This window comes from Rutilus rutilus (genome assembly GCF_951802725.1).
Source record: "Rutilus rutilus genome assembly, chromosome: 11".
NCBI lineage: Eukaryota > Metazoa > Chordata > Actinopteri > Cypriniformes > Leuciscidae > Rutilus > Rutilus rutilus.
In genome coordinates this window covers 3,373,945-3,392,388 of record NC_140216.1, presented here as the reverse complement: position 1 = coordinate 3,392,388, position 18,444 = coordinate 3,373,945, and the positions used below count along the sequence as shown (strand labels likewise).

Genomic DNA, 18,444 nt, shown 5'->3' with positions numbered 1-18,444 from the left:
TGCATCACTTTCTAACACACTCGTTTTCTCTCTCTCTCTCCTTTGTCCTTATAAGGAAGTGGATCTGTTGGTGGAGTTTGGGCGGAAACGGCGCGCGGTGACAGCTGGGAACTTCAACACGCTCATACAGGAAGACAACGCAGACGGGGAGCCCTAACACACCCATTCAACATCAAAGATTAAAGCCAGGACCACTGTCACATTTCTCAGACGGTAAAGGTAAGGAGAAAAGGCTGAATGCATTGTCTAATACTGATTAGATATCTGTGTTAAGCGACTTGCCGGCGGAAATCGTCTCTGCGCAAATCATGACAACTGAAACGGACATCGCTCGCGCATAATGCTCTCAAAAGCGATACATTCTCACCGTGGCATTAGGCCTCATCAATAAAACGCGTTTTATCATATATTTGCATGTGTGCAGATTTCTTAACTGCAGTCTAAATGCGTCGGTTGGAAAAGTTCCTGATCTTGCAGAGCTCAGTGATGGGAAGTCCGACTCATCTCTGCGAATCGGTTCTTTTGAACATTACGTTTCAAGAACCGGTTCAAAAACAATTCGGAGATTCTTTTGCGTCATTACGTCATAGTGTTCCAATAAAACGCTTTTCGAATGTGTTGATAGTTTTCACAGACTGTGATGACGCGTTTTAACGGTCATTATCGTAAATCCTGCAGTTTCTTATATTTTCAATAATAAAAAAAATAAAAAAAGTATGTCCATTTATAACACTATACTTAATATATTACCTTTGCATCAAATTACAAAAAACTAGTTTTGATTTTAATACAGCGGCTGTGGGAGAGACGGCCAAATTAACATATTTCTCCCTTCTGACTGCCATTATCAATCTCTCTATTTTTTTTTTCCTCTTTTGAAAGTTGTGAAGACACTATTGTAGAGTTTTTCTTTTGCTATTTGAGCAAATGGGAACGCAAAAAATATATATATTTAATGTAGTCTCTTATTCACCTCTATTATAAGAAGTGTACCCAAATTTGACTACTTCCGCTTCTGAGAAACCCAGAAATGGTGAACATGGTCAATCAAGGTGTAAACATAGATCCATACGTTTTATTTGTAACACATCTAGTAGTATTCACCTTGTTCATCGTGTCACAGATCATTCATTATTCTCGGGTGTAGTAGGTGGTGAGATGTTGATTAGAAAATCGTTTGACAGTTGATTCAGTTCAATAAAAATTTTTTTAGACTCGGTTCAACTGATTCACTGTAAAGATCCGACTCAAAAGAACACCGAAAATCGCTACACCGCAGATGTAGGAAGTGGGGCGGGTGTAAAGGGCAGGAAATATGAACACAAGCTCGTCGCGATCGCTAAATTGTTTCCGTCTTCATATTATCTTCTATAAACAATCGCTCAGTATTGTCTGACTGAGCGCGCGACCGTGTTGTGCCGGCTGGCCTGATTATTCATTCAAATCAAATCACATCAAATCTCTTGGCTTGTTTCTTGCTTCGTGTCCTATTGCAATCATATTAATGGCTTGATTGCTTGTCAAAAACCCCAGTAGACTATTGGTCTTGTCGTGTGTGTGTGTGTGTGTGTGTGTGTGTGTGTGTGTGTGTGTGTGTGTGTGTGTTTAATAAATGGCACATCTCATCCTGCGCTGTGCCGAGAATGGATGTGATGTATGGCCTAGTTTGACTAGTCCTGAAGCATAAATGACCTGTTTATGTCCAGAAGAGCAGCTTACACCCACATGCTTACCGTTTCAGTCTTGCCTTTGAATTTACTGTAGTTTTCTTATCTTGTTTTGATATGTTTACTTTCAGGGTGTTACCTACAGAATTTAAAGCAGGTGTGATGTAATGCTTCTGTACTGAACCACAGAAACTATTGCTTTTAGTTTTGTTTTTACCCATTATAAGCTGGGTTTGAAATTAAAGGAATAGTTCAGCTTTTCGTCATTTATTCACCCTCAAGTTGTTCCAAACCAAAAGTTTTTTTGTTCTGCTGAACTCAAAGGAAGATATTTTGAAGGATGTTTGTAACCATTAACTTCCATATACTATACTAAACTAAAAAAATACTATAGAAGTCAGTGGGGCCCATCAACTGTTTTGGGTGAACTTTAATTTAATAAAGATTTTATAATTTAATAATGATTTAATAAACCAGATTATCAAAATCACTGCTTAGATTTAAGTATGTTTTTTATTTCTGATGTTTTTGTTTTGGCTTGTAAAAGTTCTGAAAGGCTGGTAACTTAATAATTTAGTAGCCTGGTGAGTGAAAGTTAAGTTCAAACTGTGATTTATAAGTAGTTAAGATCATCTCTAAATCATTTCCCACATCTGTATGTTGCAGTTTCTGCTCTAATCGTTGGCTTCTCCTCAGTCTGGTTTTTAGGGCGAGGACACTAGGAATTGCTCTGAAATTGTTTACCTGAGCCTGAGGCAGTGACATTTGACTAAGTCTAATTTGAATGTAAATATTTTCTTACAATGTGGAGAAAAAAAAGTGTAGAAAAATAAAATTTGACTCTAGTTTGACTCTGCTCGTTGACTTATAGGTGCCGTAATCACTATCTTTATTATATTTGGCTAAAGTTGAAATTCTGCTTTGCTTTCCTCAAAGGTGAATGTACTTCTATGATTTCAGTTCTGTGTTATTAAAATGTTTTTTTTTTTTATATATATAATTCCACTTGCCTGAAAACAGCCACAGCTGATTGAATCTGTTATTATTATAAGAGTAATGTTGACTTAACTTTACTCTTTCATATTGTGTTTTCTATACTGGGGCCATGTAATGTATCAGACATGAACTTGCTCACCTTTAATTGTTTAGTATTACAGTTGTAATGCAGTCTTGGGAAATTTGTGATTCCTGAAGGAGTTCGAAGATTTCCCTCAGGATTTGCTGCATGCTCTCATTAGAAGCAGGTGCTCATATATGGATACCTGTGCTTTTCCCAGAAGAGCATTCAGGTGAAGGGAGTGAGTCAGTGAGCCAGATTCGTGTATCAGGTTTCTGTTACGTAATGTTTAGTGTGTGTGCATGTGAAGGGGCAGTAAAGAGGGACTTGCCCTGTGGAAGTTGCCCTGAGAAGGCAAACAAGATCTACTTCCTCCTTTTTTGTATTGTAGGTTTGGCTACATTTTTTTCCTTAATTACAGATTTTTTTTTTCTCCCTGTTGCATTCTTGCGGGACAACATGTTATGGCACGTCCTGCATTCTCTCCAGGCTCGGCACATTGCGCGTCCGTGCGTTCAGTTTTTATGTGCTCTGCCACTGGTGCTCTTTTTGTTGATTTTACTATATAAATAAAATTCTGAAGTCAGAATACAAGAAGAGTCTTGAAAAAAAAATCGGCATGAAATGAAATGAAAATTCACCCCAGTTTATTATTGTGAGCAATGCATCCGTACGTTTAATAAAAATAAAAAAATTAACTGGCCTGCCATAATCATGAATTTTTTGTTGATGATAAATTGTCATAAATACTGAACAAAACAAAAATCGTTTATGGCATTTACAGTGTAAGCCTAATATGCTTTGTTATATATATATATATATATATATTTATTTATTTATTTATTTATTTATTTATTTATTTATTTGGCAGAATGTGATTTAAATTTAAACGGCACAATTTGATCAAATAACACAGTCCGTTGGTTAATAACGACAGGCCTATTTTTAAAATTTGAGCTTTTTAAATTTTGATATTCTCGTTCAAAATTGAACCTTGATCTTCTGGTGTAACGACGTATGCCAGACGTCTCCAATGATTTTGTCCACCTAAACCCCACCCTTTCTTATAATCAACTGCAAGCTTTTCATTCAGATCTGCCAAGTCCCAGCCCGCTAAGAAAAGATTTGTTCATTTCATTTGTTCTGTTTTATTGTGACTTTCATGCTTGCTGTGATTCTGTAATCATTCTCTCTCTCTCTCTCTCTCTCTCTCTCTCTCAGTGAGCAGGTATGGCAGAGCTAGCGGGTCTAGTGCAGCGTTTGGAGGTGGCTGTGGGCCGTCTGGAGTCCATGTCTGGGGGTGGAGGCGGAGCAAGCGGCCCTGCTGCTGGATCTGGAGGTAAACCAGTTCAGTCTGAAGATAACCACTGCTTTCCAATGCCTCGTTTTATGAGTACAGAACCTATTTGCACTACTGTAGAAGTTTGGTACCATTCCGGGCATTATTAGTGGGGTAATTTACGAGATACAACCTTGGATCCATTAGCGCCTGCACTAAAGCCATTCGGCTGATATCTCTAAATAAGCTCTAACTTTAATAATGTTCGACCAAGGGAAAAAAAGGTGCACCTCGAGGTCATGGTGCAAAGGAACCTAGGTTGATTTTACTCTGAAATCATCCCTTTAAGTATTAAACTTAGCTGCATAAATTGTCTGCATCACCTCCAATATTGCAGCTCGTTGAAGATGGATGTACTATTACTTTTCTAACAAAACATCAAAAAACATTTCAATCTACATTTTCTCAGAATTGTATATATGTTGAACATCCGCACAAACTTGGTGTGATCATGAAAATTACGTCACATGGACATTGGCTGAAGGATACTTTGGGCTTAAGTGAAACTCTACCATTGTGACAATGTCATGGACGGACAAAGTGCTTGTTGCTGAAAGTCTTGTTAGAACATGGTGTAATTTTGCTCTTGTGTCTCTTCTCTTCAGCGGTGTCGGCGTATGTCGAAGCCTATGACGCTTTGATCTCTGGCCCCGTGGCTCAGTACGCTGCCCTCAGTCAGAAGATCGGGGGAGACGTTCAGAAGCATGTATGTAATCCTGCACTGTCATTGTAGTTCCTGAACACTGGGACACATTGATAAAGAGTCCACGCAATGTTCCTTATCCTTTGTTCGGTGTCACAGGCTGAGATGATGAAGCAAGCCTTTACCTGTCAGAGACAGCTTCTGGTCACTGCCTCCCGTTCTCAGAAACCTTCTGATGTAAGTATCGGGTTACACTTTAAAATGAGATTGGTTACTGCACTTCCGCTAGAAATGTTGTATGTTTGAAAGTCTCCCAACAAGGCTGCTTTTAATTGATCAACATACATTAAAACCAGTGAACTATCCTTTCTATTTGAATATATTTTAAATGTCATTATTCCTGCAATCACTTCATTACTCCAGTCTTCAGTGTCACATGATCCTTCAGAAATCATTCTAATATGATGATCTGCTGCTCAATACACATTTATGATTATTATCAATGTGAAAAACAGTTGTGCTGCTTCATATTTTTGTGGAAACTGAAACATTTTAAGTACTTTTGAGAATAAAAAAAGTGAAAAGAACAGCTTTTATTTACATAATAAATGTCTTTACTGTCACAAATTAATGCATCCTTGCTTAATGATCGGTTTAATTCTTGCTGATGCCAAGCTTTTGAACAGTAGTGTATCTTTCACACCAACATTGTTTACTATTTTTGCAACATTTTCTCATCTTGTCATCTGTCTGTGCATCTCTTCCTCTGATATAGTCCGCCCTGGCCCCTCTGCTGGCCCCCGTGTCTAAAGTGATCCAGGAGGTGCAGGCGTTCAGAGAGAAGAACCGCTCCTCTCCCCTCTTCAACCACCTCTCTGCGGTCAGCGAGAGCATTCCTGCCCTCGGCTGGGTCGCCATGGTAAGTCTGGTGCTGTCGGTGTATGGTAGGGCTGCACAATTAATCGAATTTGTAATCGCGATTACAATTACGGATGCCACGATTATGCAATCGTTTAAAGGCGCAATTACAACAAAAAAAAGTTCACTTACATCATTCTGTGTGCTTAAGATGTGTTTTTGTTTGCCTTTCTATAGCTTATTTTAAAGGTGCAGTGTGTAATTTTTAGCGGCATCTAGTGGTGAGTTTGCGGATTGCAACCAACAGAAGTTATGGTGGCTGACAGGAAGTGATGTCGTCGTCTGAGACAGCAGAGAGTAGCCAGTTAATCAATGATGTTTCTTAAAGATAAATTAATAAATTAGGTTTACTTAATTATTCAGTAAAACGATGTTATTGCGAATATTATTGTTACTTGTTGTTCATTGTGTCAGTGTTTTATTCGCTGACTTTAGCTCGCTTCTTTGCATGAAGAACAACATAGTGACGAAACGAGTTTGTCCGTTTAGGGCCACTGTAGAAACATGCAGATGTAAGCGGACCCGCTTCAATGTACATTATGATAATCGTAGTTAATAATCGGAATTACAATTTCAAAGGAATAATCGACAATTATGATTTTTGTCAGAATCGTGCAGCCCTAAGTTATGGTACTTTTTGCACTCTAGCAAATCAGTTTCCTCCAATTTCCAGTGTGACCATTTCCTACTGTGACTAGATTTACAAATATCTGGGTTAGGCTGGCATGCTTCGCGTATCGTCACTGTCATGCGGAAAACTCATATGCCCAAAACCACTACTTTTCAGGAAATGGAAAAAACAATGTATGCACAATTAAACACTGTTAAAGTTGATATTGTGGCTTTATATATGCCCAGACACTTGCGTGCGTCATTATATTATTAGCATTTCACCAATATCAAGCTCAAATGGAGTTACAAGGTTTTCGATTAGCAAATATCAGTTACGCATGTTTTATCCGTCATTAGAATTGCTGCATCGCATTACATTTTCATCAACTTACGGGATATGGCGATGCAAGGTTTCCTCCTGACAGCGATGATATGGTTTTTCAAGGATGTATGCAGTGGTATCAAAGTAATAAAAAAAAATTGAATTATGCAAAATAATTAAAAATATTGATATGCTTTTTTTTTCACCATTTCTTTTTTAGGCCCCAAAGCCAGGCCCCTTTGTGAAGGACATGCAGGACGCAGCTATGTTTTACACCAACCGTGTGCTCAAGGATTACAAGGAGAAGTATGTGTCTGTCTGTGGTGTGAAGAAACTTGTACAGAAGCTAAATGGCACATCGGTCATTTTCCCACCTGCTTTATTGTCTTATTTTCAGAGATAAGATGCATGTGGATTGGGTCAATGCCTATGTGTCCATTTGGACCGGGCTGCAGGCCTACATCAAGCAGCACCACACCACTGGACTGAGCTGGAGCAAGACTGTGAGTCTCATTCTCGTGTGTTTCAGTTTGTCCCACGTGGTTCAGAATATAAGGTTTAATTGTTTTTGTTTTACAGGGTCCCGTAGCTTCGGCCTCTGGTGGCGCTCCGGCTCCGCCTCCCCCCGGCCCTCCACCCCCCATGGACTTCGGTGGACAGTCTTCAGGTGGAGACTCTGGAGCAGTCTCTCGCAATGCTCTCTTCGCCTCTCTCAACAAGGGAGCTGATATTACTAAAGGTATTACATGGATCCCTGACTTGATGTGGTACTAAAGCGGCTCCAGTAGAGCCACAAAACATTCAGTGGCACATTTTATTGCAGTTTAAATGATGGAAGGATCATCGCTAAAACATTAAACCGTCCTTTTGATTGATTGGAAATTATGCAGATTGTTCCACTTGATGCACTGTAATGGGAGCATCAGTGTATGTGAAAAGGTCATTGCAGCCTTCACAGCAAAAAGGGCAAAGTTAGGGCTTGTTCCTAACGCTACGGTCCTGTGGCCCTCGCTTGTTCACGTCCATGAGGCTCTAGGACAGGGGTCAGTGACATTTTTGCCATGAAGTGACACTAAAAGGAATAGTTCACTTAAAAATGAAAATTCTATCATCATTTACTAGTTTCAAACCTTTATGAATTTTTCTTCTGCTGAACACAAAGGAAGATATTTTGAAGAATGTCGGTAACCAGACAGTTGATGGACCACACTGACTTCCATAGTAGGGGAAAGAAATACTACAGAAGTCAATGGGGTCCATCAACTGTTCTAATTTAGATATAGAAACATGGCTTTCAAATGAAAGATTGGTATCAAAGAGCACACCCAGGTTCCTAAGGTTAGGACTTCTTCTAGGGTTATTAGGTGCAGAGGTTTTTAGACCAATAATTAGAATATCTGTTTTTTTTTTTCAGAATTAAGTAGTAGGAAATTACTAATCATCCAAAACTAAATTTATATCAGCTATGCATTCCGTTAATTTTGTGAATTGGTAAGTTTCTTCAGGGCGCGAAGAAATATAGAGCTGAGTATCTTAAGTGTAACAGTGAAAGCTAATGCCATGCTTCCTAATGACATCTCCAAAGGGTGAAAAGCAACGGTCCTAGTACTGAGCCTTGTGGTACTCCATACTGTACCACAATTATTCTTCTCCTATAGCAAAGAATGAATGAAATTTTTCCTCAGGGACACTGCAATGTACTGTTCTGATGTGACACTGTTGTAGACAGTTGCATAGTTATAATTTTCTCTCTAAAATGATCAATCTTGCAAGTAAAGAAGTGCATAAAGTCATTACTGCTGTGCTGTTTGGAAACGTCTGGAGTTGAAGCTTTATTTCTCGTTAATTTAGCCACTGTGTCAAATAAATGCCTAGGGTTGTGTTTGTTTTCTTTTTAAGAGGGTGGAAAAATAAGCAGATCTAGCAGTTAAGGCCTTTCTGTACGCAATTGTGCTCTCTTTCCACGAAGTGCGAGAAACCTCTAGTCTAGTTTCTAGTATACAATATACTGTTCCCATCCCATTGCAATAAAAAAAATTGTCAACACAGTTTACGAGTGATCAGTAAAAACACAAAAGTCAAATGTCCCTTGTTTGTCGATGAAAAATGGCTGAATTAAGAGAGGAAAAAAACAAATGAAGATTGAAAACCAAAAATCACACTAATAATAAATAATAATGCAAAATAAAACAACAATTCAGGGTGTGGAATTTATTGAAGACTTGTCTTTTAATATCCCTATGTCTTTTAACTCCCTGTAAGGACTGAAGCATGTGTCTGATAACCAGAAGACCCACAAGAATCCTGCGCTCAAATCCCAAACAGGTCCTTTGCCTACTGGGCCCAAACCCGTCGCTTCTCGGCCCACGGCAGCTGCCAGCCCGGCCCGCACTCTTCCCCCAGTGCTGGAGCTGGACGGCAAGAAATGGAAAGTGGTGAGTGAGTCAGTATGCCTGTTATAGTCTGTGTATGCAGCTGAGACTATTTTTGGAAATGCCATTTTGAAAGGTATTTTCCATCTCTCTGACTCAGCTGTTTATACAAAAAGATGCTAAAAAAAGATGTAATGTGTTAGTGCTGAAGACATGACACTGTTTGGCCTGTTCATTTAACTTTGTATGCGATCCTCTCGTTGACTTTTTGCCTATAGGAAAACCAGGAAGGTGCCCAGGGCCTTGTGATCAGTGACACAGAACTGAAACAGGTGGTTTATGCCTTTAAGTGCAACAACAGCACTTTACAGGTGAAGGGGAAGATCAACTCCATTATTGTAGGTCTGTACACACTACCAGCAGTTCCTCCATTGTTCACATTTTACAGTGAGGTCTCATTTATTAACATTAGATAATGCATCAATATGACCAAACAGTTTTATTAACTAACATTAAAGGATAGTTCACCCAAAAATGTCGTCATTTACTCCCCCTCAAGTTGTACCAAACCTAAATGACAGATTTTTAGTTATTAAAAATGTTTCTTAAAATTAATCTTAAAAAGTTCAGTTAAGATTATAACTGCTGTAGAAGTATTGTTCACTGTTAGTTCATGTGGGAACTAATGTTAACAAATGAAAAAGTAGAAAGTTTAGATGTATAAGTTTGTTGCTGTTTTCTCTGCAGATAACTGTAAGAAAATGGGTCTTGTCTTTGACGATGTTGTGGGTATTATTGAGATGATCAACTGCAGGGATGTTAAGATCCAGGTGTGTATGTTTGTGCTTTACTACTCTCCTCTCCCTATACATGTCCTTGAATACAGAGTATCCACAGTGTAAAAGTGTTTCAGGGAGTTCAGAAACGGTGACACTGATACAGAGAATAACTCCCTTTGAAAACTGTTCCCTGAGAAATTATTTATTTATTTTACTTTTAATTAAAATGGTCTTAAATGTAATTCCCTTAAACATCTACATATCTTGTAATTGAAAGTAGTACTGTTTTCTTTTCTTAGCACTCCTGTTTTGCATCTGCTCTTTATTCTGAGTCATTGTTCTACCCTTGATTTCCAGGTTATGGGTAAAGTGCCAACCATCTCCATCAACAAGACAGATGGCTGCCATGTGTACCTGAGCAAAGACTCTCTGGCATGTGAAATCATCAGCGCTAAGAGCTCAGAGATGAACGTGCTGGTGCCCAACAAAGATGGAGAATATGTAAGCGAAGATATCAATTTGTTTATGAATTATAAACATTTCCTGACAGCTGTTAAAATCATCACGTTCATTTTTGTGATTATTTTGTTTTTGTTTGACGTGTTAAAAATGTATAGCGCAACATACATTTTTCCTGGCATCCTTTGTCTAGTGTAACGGTATATGAACATGCTCTCATTCGTTCAAGTGCTTTTAAACCATTCAAACGCGATAAGAAGGCAATTCTGTACAGGTGCGCTGTTTGTGAAACGCACATCCAACACACACATAAAGCCACCTCACCGTCAGCATGCTAGTGCCGATATGAGTTCTCTTTCACGTCTTATTGCGCTTGAATAGACAAAAACACACAAAATTGTCAAAATGCCCGTTTTTTTTGAGAATCATCATAAGCACAGTCATAAAGCAACGACATCAAGCTTTAAACGAGTTAAAAAGTCTTAAATGAACATCAAGAGTTGGGAGAAAATCGAATGTGTGTGTCAGGGCTTAAAGTGACTGCAGCTTAATAAACCTGATACAGTCTGTGTCACTGATGTTAATCAAAGAACAAAAGAAAAAGAGAATCACTTCACTGAATAACTTTTGTAGCTTTAATAAGAATTAATCTGTATTTCATTTATACAGTTACTGTGCAGTATTATTTTACATGTAATTACTGTTAGACATACCTAAAAATCTTAAAAGCAATCAATTTCTGTATATTTCCTACCCAAATATTAAAGCACTTTTTACAAGGTTGCATGGATCAAAAACAACCAAGTATAAATCTGAAACGGCCCGACTGCTATATTAAAGGCAATTAAAATAGTCGTCTTTAGTGAAATAAATGTGAAATTATTGCAAAATAAAAATATATTTAAAAAATGTAATGTTAGGATAAAAATGTGCGATTTAATTAGTTGACTGACAGCACTACTTTTTATGTTTCTCTCCATTTTCTTTCAAGACTGAGATCCCAGTCCCTGAACAGTTCAAAACCGTCTGGGATGGCAGCAAGCTGGTCACCACAGCAACCGAGATTGCCGGATAAAAGACCAAACCTGTGCGAGAGACCGCCCCCATTGCAGTGTCCTACCTGACTGACCAATGAGCTTAAACTACAAAGTAGAATGGAATGCCAACCAGGTCAACTCTCCTATCAGCCAATCACAGCGGCAATCACATCTTCCCTCAGCTAGTGACATGACTACTCGCTTACCAGAAACACTTGCTCAGTCAATGGCAGGGCATCATTCTCCTCTATTCCATTGATTTAAAAACATTAGCACTTGAAATCGATTGCCAACAGTTGGGGTGTTTTCATGTTTTGTTTTTTGTCTTGCAGCCATATAAAATAACACATGAATGGCCAACAAGAGGAATCAAGTCATGTTATCATAATTGTGTTTTGTATTTTTGATTCTTTCTTTTTTTTTCTCCATTTTTGCATTTTCTAGTCAGGGGGCAAGTATTGGGGGGAGGGTCACTGCGTTTTCTGTTTGACATATGCAATTCAGATATGAAGCACACAAATGTCCCTCTTCTGACCACCAACACAGACATTTACTGTAACTTTTATTAAAAAAATAAATAAAAAAATTCCAAGGGATAATTAGTCAAATCTTATTTAGAGGGTGAATTGGCATCTTGAGTAACTTGCAGAATCACAGTTATAATTCCAATCGTGTCATTGAACAACTATAGTTGCTTTAGAAAAATTCTCTTTTCCCTCTTTATTTCATCTTGTATTCCAGAGCACATGCAACATTCCCTGTAATGTAAATAAATTAACATTCCATGGTTTGTGATGGAAAGGTTTGGAAAGTGTTTTTGGCACAAACTGGAGAGGCAGAAAAGACACACAGCCTAATGTTCGGACGCTCACGGTATGGTCTGGTCTGATACCTTGCTGTACAGATACTGGCTTTACATGAATCGTGTCCCACCTCTTTGCTCTCATCACATGCTTTAACTAGTGTAGACCTTAATTCCAACCTCTAAATCTTTGCTTTCCATAATATTGAGGTCATGTGTATGGAATTTCTTTTGTATCATTTGTCTTTTTGCTCTGAGAAATAGTACTGGAGAACAAACATCATTAAAACTGTTGCAATAAATAACATCACTTTTTTCTGTGTCTTTGATGTACTTTATTGCATATAATCGGTAGATAACTTTTGTTGCAAAAGGGCAATTTGAAAATGTTAACAGAAAGGTGATTATAGTGTTGAACAACCATGCCGTTCCACCAGAGGCTGTTAATGGACGACGGCGAGGCGTGCGTTGGACGGTTGCCTCCGCCGAAGTCCATTAATACCTGACAATGGACACCTCGAAGGGCATTAACCCGCTTATACCATGGTCACTTGTCAAATAACACATTTTTTAAACATTAGTTTCTATTTTAATTAGTTATACAATCGAAATCTAAAGTTTTTACAAACAATAACTTGGTTTCCCTGGTTACGCCTGACGGTTTATTTAGCAACCGGAGATATTTATAGTCCGCTCAGCTCATAGAACTCTTCAGTTTAGCTAACTTACAAGGCAGAAAGTTAACGTATTTTTTTTCATGTAAGTTAGTCTTGTCTAGCCATGGGCGTTACACTTTCGTTTTTTTTTTTACCTATAATTAAAATACACAGGTAGGCATAGTTATTCTTTTTTTATAACGGCTAACTAGATGTTTGTTTTGATACAATAAATTGTAAACGGATACTTTTGACTGCCTGTTGCCATGGTTACTCACAGTTGATGTAGCTAGCGCATTTATCTATTAATTTCGAACGGTAAACAGTCAGTTTCACCAGAACTCCTTTACTAGGTGTCCTCTATCACTTTTTAATGGACAAACCTGCAGCCAATTTAGAATCGAGTATTCACCCAGACCATGGTATAAAAAGTAATATTCAGCAAGGATGCTTTAAATTAATCAAATGTAAACAAAACAGTTTGCAAATGCCTAACAAAGCACTTAAACACATGTCCTGTTTTATCCAATCAGAAGTTTTTCTCTGTCAGAGCAGCTCAACAACAAGCCTCAAGCTAATAATTGTTTGATGCAATTTAATATTAGTCTCCAAATAGTTGGTAATTGAAGTGGTACACCCTTTATGTGATTAGTTGTAAATAAATACATGGGCCACTGGGTTCGTAAGATTCAATGCTTTATTGTGCGAGAAAAATTAACTGAAAAATAGTACTGAATTAGAAGCAAAAAATAATCGATATTTCTTTCATTAAAAATCAGTCAAATAAAAATCAGATCAGTGCAACAAGACAAGACAGGCTTAATTCATATACGAGACATCGTGTAAGACTGACAGTGGACTAAGTGTGCATTATTAACTCTCTCTCGTCGGGAATGAAAGCGTGTCACTTTGTTTAGCGAATGTAGGGAAGTAGATGCTCATTAAACCACTCTCGGGTGAACTGTAGGTGATCTCCATCACTGGCGAGGAACACAAGCTTTCCTGCAGAATCCATCTCTGCCAACCCCAGGCGATCCTGACGATACAAAATAACGGTAGATAAATCCCTATATATATACACACTTAATATGGGAAAATGTTCAGTTAATATTATTGCTGCACCGTGCTTTTGAAACGGGATTCATGAAGCTTTACGAATCATTTGTTTCGAACCAATGATTCGTAGCGCGCAAAGTCACGTGATTTCAAGTCGGGGCGATGATCCCCTGTTCTTTTTTATTTATTTTTATTTTATATTTTATATAATATTTAATAGCGTTTTAGTCTCTTATTGGACTGATTAATCAAGCTCTCCATAAAACAAGCCCTACAATGTTATAAAATAACATATTATACAGGCACGTCGTATTAAATGGTATTAGATGACTTGTTAATTGCATTTAATAGATTACACTTTCAATATTAAATTTGCAATTGGTTTGTAAAAGGTGTTTTTTATGCGTGCTTTGCATTGTCGTTGCATTTACACTGTTTTGACCACCAGACGTCACCAATGCGGCGTTTTGAGCGCTTACGAACAATGATTCATTTTGCGAAGCATTTGATTCAATTGAATCAAAGTTTTCAAAGCTTCATTTCTCCCATCACTAGTTTCAATTGCACAGGAAATGTGGTAAAAGTATCATCAAAGTAATAAATATACAGCAATATTATGCAGGATGTAAAGTATTTAAAAAATAAAATACAAAATGTGGGTTAAATGTAGATAATTAATGAGAGAGAAAAAAGACAAGCATGTTTACCTCTGTATATATTGCACTTTCTTGCAGCGTTTCCAGCTCTTTACCTTGACCAGTTTTATAGAAACCAAACCACTAATGACGAAAATTCAGTTAGTAAGAGATTTTAATTCAATAATAAAAGAGAGTTTTAAAATAAACTGTTGACGTACCTCAGAATCCACGGGATCGACCATAGTGTCCTGAAGGAACTTAACCATGACAAACTTATTCAGAGACATGAGATTCTTCTTGTAGGTCTCGTTCACCACCTGACAGAAAAATCAATAATTTACACCACACAGACAAATATATCCATTTTACAGTAATTTCTCCCTTATCCTCAGACTTACCCGCTCCTGATTAATGTCAGCAAGGAAGAGACTGTACTTTTTATACAAGTCATCATTGAGGGGATCGTGCCAGTACTGTGCCTGCACCAAGCTAACATAAAATCACAATCAATATGCTTGACTAGACAATCACATAAAAAATTATAAGTGTAAATGGCAACAAAACATATTTTCTTTACACTAAGTGCAAACACTAGTAAGATGATATTTGTACTAAGTGCAAATAGTGGCAGATACTATTTGCACCTCAGTGTATTGTAGTATATTATAAAACAGTATGCAATAACAACATATTAACCTTTGTGCTGGTCATATGTTATGCTCAGATGCTGTCATTTGCTCAACTTCTACACTAGAGATTATGAGAGTTTGAACCTATATGATATGATATTTTATAGTTTCTATAGTGCTTGCACAATTTGCTACTCAAGGTTTGGGCTTCACAAGCCTAATGGATTTTGACTGATCATATCGACTGCAATCATGAAAGCTGGATTTCTTTTATAATTTTTGTCTGGCTCAACCAGACATTGGTGGGCGGAGTTCGTGTAAATAGCCTCTGACAACAATGCGGGATATTTGCACTTGGTGTAAATAGACGCTCCGAAACAATAATCAGTTTAGAGTAACATGAAATGGTCTGTCGAGAAGCCCATAAGCAAGCACGCACTGTTTTTGAACCGCGTCAGTGTAGGCTCCTGAGTTCAGCTTCTTACGAATCCAGTCACAGATATGAGAGCTTTCACCAGGACAATGAGGAAGACCAAATACCCCTGTGATTTACAGAAAAGAGGAAGAGAGAACCACATGTCAGACGAAAACAGGATTTAAAAAACAGCTGTTTGACTCATTTGCACTTTATATTCATCAGAAATACTGAACATGTATCACGGTTTCCACAAAAATATGAAGCAGCCCGACTGTTTTCAACATTGATATTTCTTGAGCATCAAATCATCATATTAGAATGATTTGTGAAGGATCATGTGACACTGAAGACTGGAGTAATGATGCTGAAAATTCAGCTTTGATCACAGGAATAAATTACAGTTGACAATATATACAAATAGAACAATATTCATTTTAAACCGCAATAAAATTACAATATTACTTTTATTTTTTACTATTAAATGAATGCATTGGTGAGCATAAGAGACTTTCAAAAACATCTCACTGACCCCAAAATCTTGAACAGTAGTGTATAATTTTAAATGTTGTAATAGATTGTATGGAAGCTTGTTTCCGCCACTGAATAATAAATAAGTAATAATAATTGCGACTTTATCTCACAATTCTGACTTTTTTTCTCACAATTGCGAGATATCAAGTCAGAATTGTGACTTTTTTTCTCCGAATTGCGAGATATGAAGTCAGAATTGTGAGAAATAGTCGCAATTCTGAGAAATAAAGTCGCAATTGCGAGATATAAAGTCGCAATTCTGAGAAATAAAGTCGCAATTGCGAGACATAAAGTCGCAATTCTGAGAAATAAAGTCGCAATTGCGAGATATAAAGTCGCAATTCTGAGAAATAAAGTCGCAATTGCGAGATATAAAGTCGCAATTCTGAGAAATAAAGTCGCAATTGCGAGACATAAAGTCGCAATTGCGAGACATAAAGTCGCAATTGCGAGACATAAAGTCGCAATTGCGAGACATAAAGTCGCAATTCTGAGAAATAAAGTCGCAATTGCGAGATATAAAGTCGCAATTCTGAGAAATAAAGTCGCAATTGCGAGACATAAAGTCGCAATTGCGAGACATAAAGTCGCAATTCTGAGAAATAAAGTCGCAATTGCGAGACAAAGTCGCAATTCTGAGAAATAAAGTCGCAATTGGGAGATATAAAGTTAGAATTGTGAGATATAAACTAAGTCCGTCTTTTTTTTCCTTAGAATTGGAGTTTATATCTCACAATTGTGATTTTATATCTCACAATTGAATATTGTATCTCACAATTGCGAGATATAAACTCGCAATTATGTGTTATAAAGTCAGAATTGATTGATATAAAGTCACAATTGCGAGAAAAAAAGTCAGAATTGCGAGATGTAAACTCGCAATTGTGAGATAAAAAGTCGCAATTATCTTTTAAAATGTCTTATTTTGTGGCGGAAACAAGCTTCCATAAGATTGTGACTGCAAATATTATAAAATTATATTCCACTGAAACTTTATTCCTACTCCATTATTTAAAACAGTTGCATATCTTGAAGCAACATAATCAAAACAAGGTAGTTATGCCACATTGTTCCCATAAACTGCTAACCACTTTTAGGAAGCAAGTGTTGTTTGTCACATTACCTTGATGCTGTCCACCGACCGAGATCAGGATCTTCATCGGGGGATCAGGACAGCGCTGAGCAACTGCTCGCCTTACGAAAGACAGACACGATTACACTTCTGATAACCCCTTTGCATGAATATATTTCTATAACAACCACTCACAGAAACTGTGACCCTTGGGAGAAGCCCATTGCATTGTAGCCTCCCTTCAGTTTAGGGTCCTGGGACAGCTGATCACAAACCATAGACACCTGCTCATTGACATCCATGAAGAAGCCATTTTCAGTGTCCTGTGAAACAACGAAACAAAATCAGACACTTTTATTGGAAACAACTACGGCGATGACAAGAATGGCGGGTGTCGACCTGCTTTACCTGTAGAACAGACTTGCCGATCATCAGGGAAAGCACATATATTCCTGGGACTTCCTGTTCCACCATCTTCTTTATCGCACCCATGCTCAGGGGATTACAACAACTGTCTCCTGCAAATCACAATGATAATTAGCAATTGTCTAGTTATCTTTATAGTAGGTCATTTGTGCGTTTAGGTCATTTCACACAAAAAATGCCTTTTACATAGATCATGACACTAAAGGGTATCTATTAGAATAACAAATATCTTATTCTCACCAAGGCTTTATTAGAATACAGTAAAAATAGTAATATTTCTTTTAATATTCATAGATAATATGAATAGAATATAAATAGAAATCTCATTATAAATGGAGATATAAATACAAAATAATTAGTGCTGTCAAATCGATTAATCAAATCTAAGATAAAAGTTTGTATATATAATAATAATACATTTTATTTATATTGTGCTTTTCTCAAACACAAAGCGATAATGTGTGTGTGTGTGTGTGTGTGTGTGTGTGTGTGTGTGTGTGTGTGTGTGTGTATGTTTGTGTATGTGTATATATTACACACATATAATATATTTACAACCTTTTATGTTAGATCCGATTCATTGATTTGACAGCACTAAAAATAATATATTCTGTTTTCATATGTATATATAAATTGCAAATCTCAAAAAGTTGGTGTCAGTTTTTAGTTGCTAAGTCACTGTGAGTACACAAAGGCCTTTTTGTGGAGTGACACTGTACATTACCCTGGTGATTCCCGTTATTCAATGGCATATGGGTAGCAATATTCAATTTGAATATGCAAAATGACAATGCAATATTTAAAATGACAATGCATTTCTGTATTTAAATTGAAATTTTCCATTACATTTGTTGGTGCAAAATGAAAATGAAAAATCAATTATATAATTTACTTTTGCCATTTCATACACTAGTTTTAATATGTAAATATGCGGGACATTTAATGAAAATGCAATCGCAAGTGTCTTAACTGTGAGTGTAAATGCAATTAAGAAAAATAACATTTAAATAA

General features: G+C 37.2%; 2 protein-coding genes across 3 annotated transcripts in view; one reads left to right on the top strand and one right to left on the bottom strand.

The window, feature by feature from the left end:
- The first annotated feature begins 77 nt into the window (after nucleotides 1-77).
- On the top strand, nucleotides 78-12,323 carry cap1 (CAP, adenylate cyclase-associated protein 1 (yeast)). Its single transcript, XM_084423916.1, has 13 exons — nucleotides 78-219; nucleotides 3,946-4,063; nucleotides 4,669-4,769; nucleotides 4,866-4,943; nucleotides 5,482-5,625; nucleotides 6,779-6,864; nucleotides 6,956-7,061; nucleotides 7,138-7,297; nucleotides 8,821-8,993; nucleotides 9,209-9,332; nucleotides 9,678-9,760; nucleotides 10,067-10,210; nucleotides 11,160-12,323. The coding sequence occupies exons 2-13, from the start codon at nucleotides 3,955-3,957 to the stop codon at nucleotides 11,241-11,243; spliced, it is 1,392 nt and encodes a 463-aa protein (XP_084280042.1). The 5' UTR covers nucleotides 78-219; nucleotides 3,946-3,954; the 3' UTR covers nucleotides 11,244-12,323.
- Nucleotides 12,324-13,342: 1,019 nt separating this feature from the next.
- ppt1 (palmitoyl-protein thioesterase 1 (ceroid-lipofuscinosis, neuronal 1, infantile)) overlaps nucleotides 13,343-18,444 on the bottom strand; it is a 133,903-nt gene continuing 128,801 nt past the window's right edge. For both annotated transcript variants that reach the window (XM_084423918.1, XM_084423917.1), the window contains exons 3-10: nucleotides 17,416-17,525; nucleotides 17,203-17,330; nucleotides 17,059-17,129; nucleotides 15,426-15,528; nucleotides 14,756-14,846; nucleotides 14,576-14,674; nucleotides 14,427-14,498; nucleotides 13,343-13,699 (exon numbers count right to left, since the gene is read on the bottom strand). In XM_084423918.1, coding sequence (XP_084280044.1) covers nucleotides 13,577-13,699; nucleotides 14,427-14,498; nucleotides 14,576-14,674; nucleotides 14,756-14,846; nucleotides 15,426-15,528; nucleotides 17,059-17,129; nucleotides 17,203-17,330; nucleotides 17,416-17,525 — 797 coding nt within the window. In that variant the 3' untranslated portion in view covers nucleotides 13,343-13,576. The remainder of the gene's footprint in view (nucleotides 13,700-14,426; nucleotides 14,499-14,575; nucleotides 14,675-14,755; nucleotides 14,847-15,425; nucleotides 15,529-17,058; nucleotides 17,130-17,202; nucleotides 17,331-17,415; nucleotides 17,526-18,444) is intronic.

Excerpts from the sequence above, each read along its gene's own strand:
- cap1 (XM_084423916.1), top strand. The coding sequence starts at position 3,955 with ATGGCAGAGCTAGCGGGTCTAGTGCAGCGTTTGGAGGTGGCTGTGGGC. Across the intron at positions 4,064-4,668 it reads CCCTGCTGCTGGATCTGGAG|CGGTGTCGGCGTATGTCGAA; the intron begins GTAAACCAGTTC and ends TCTTCTCTTCAG. Across the intron at positions 8,994-9,208 it reads ACGGCAAGAAATGGAAAGTG|GAAAACCAGGAAGGTGCCCA; the intron begins GTGAGTGAGTCA and ends TTTTGCCTATAG.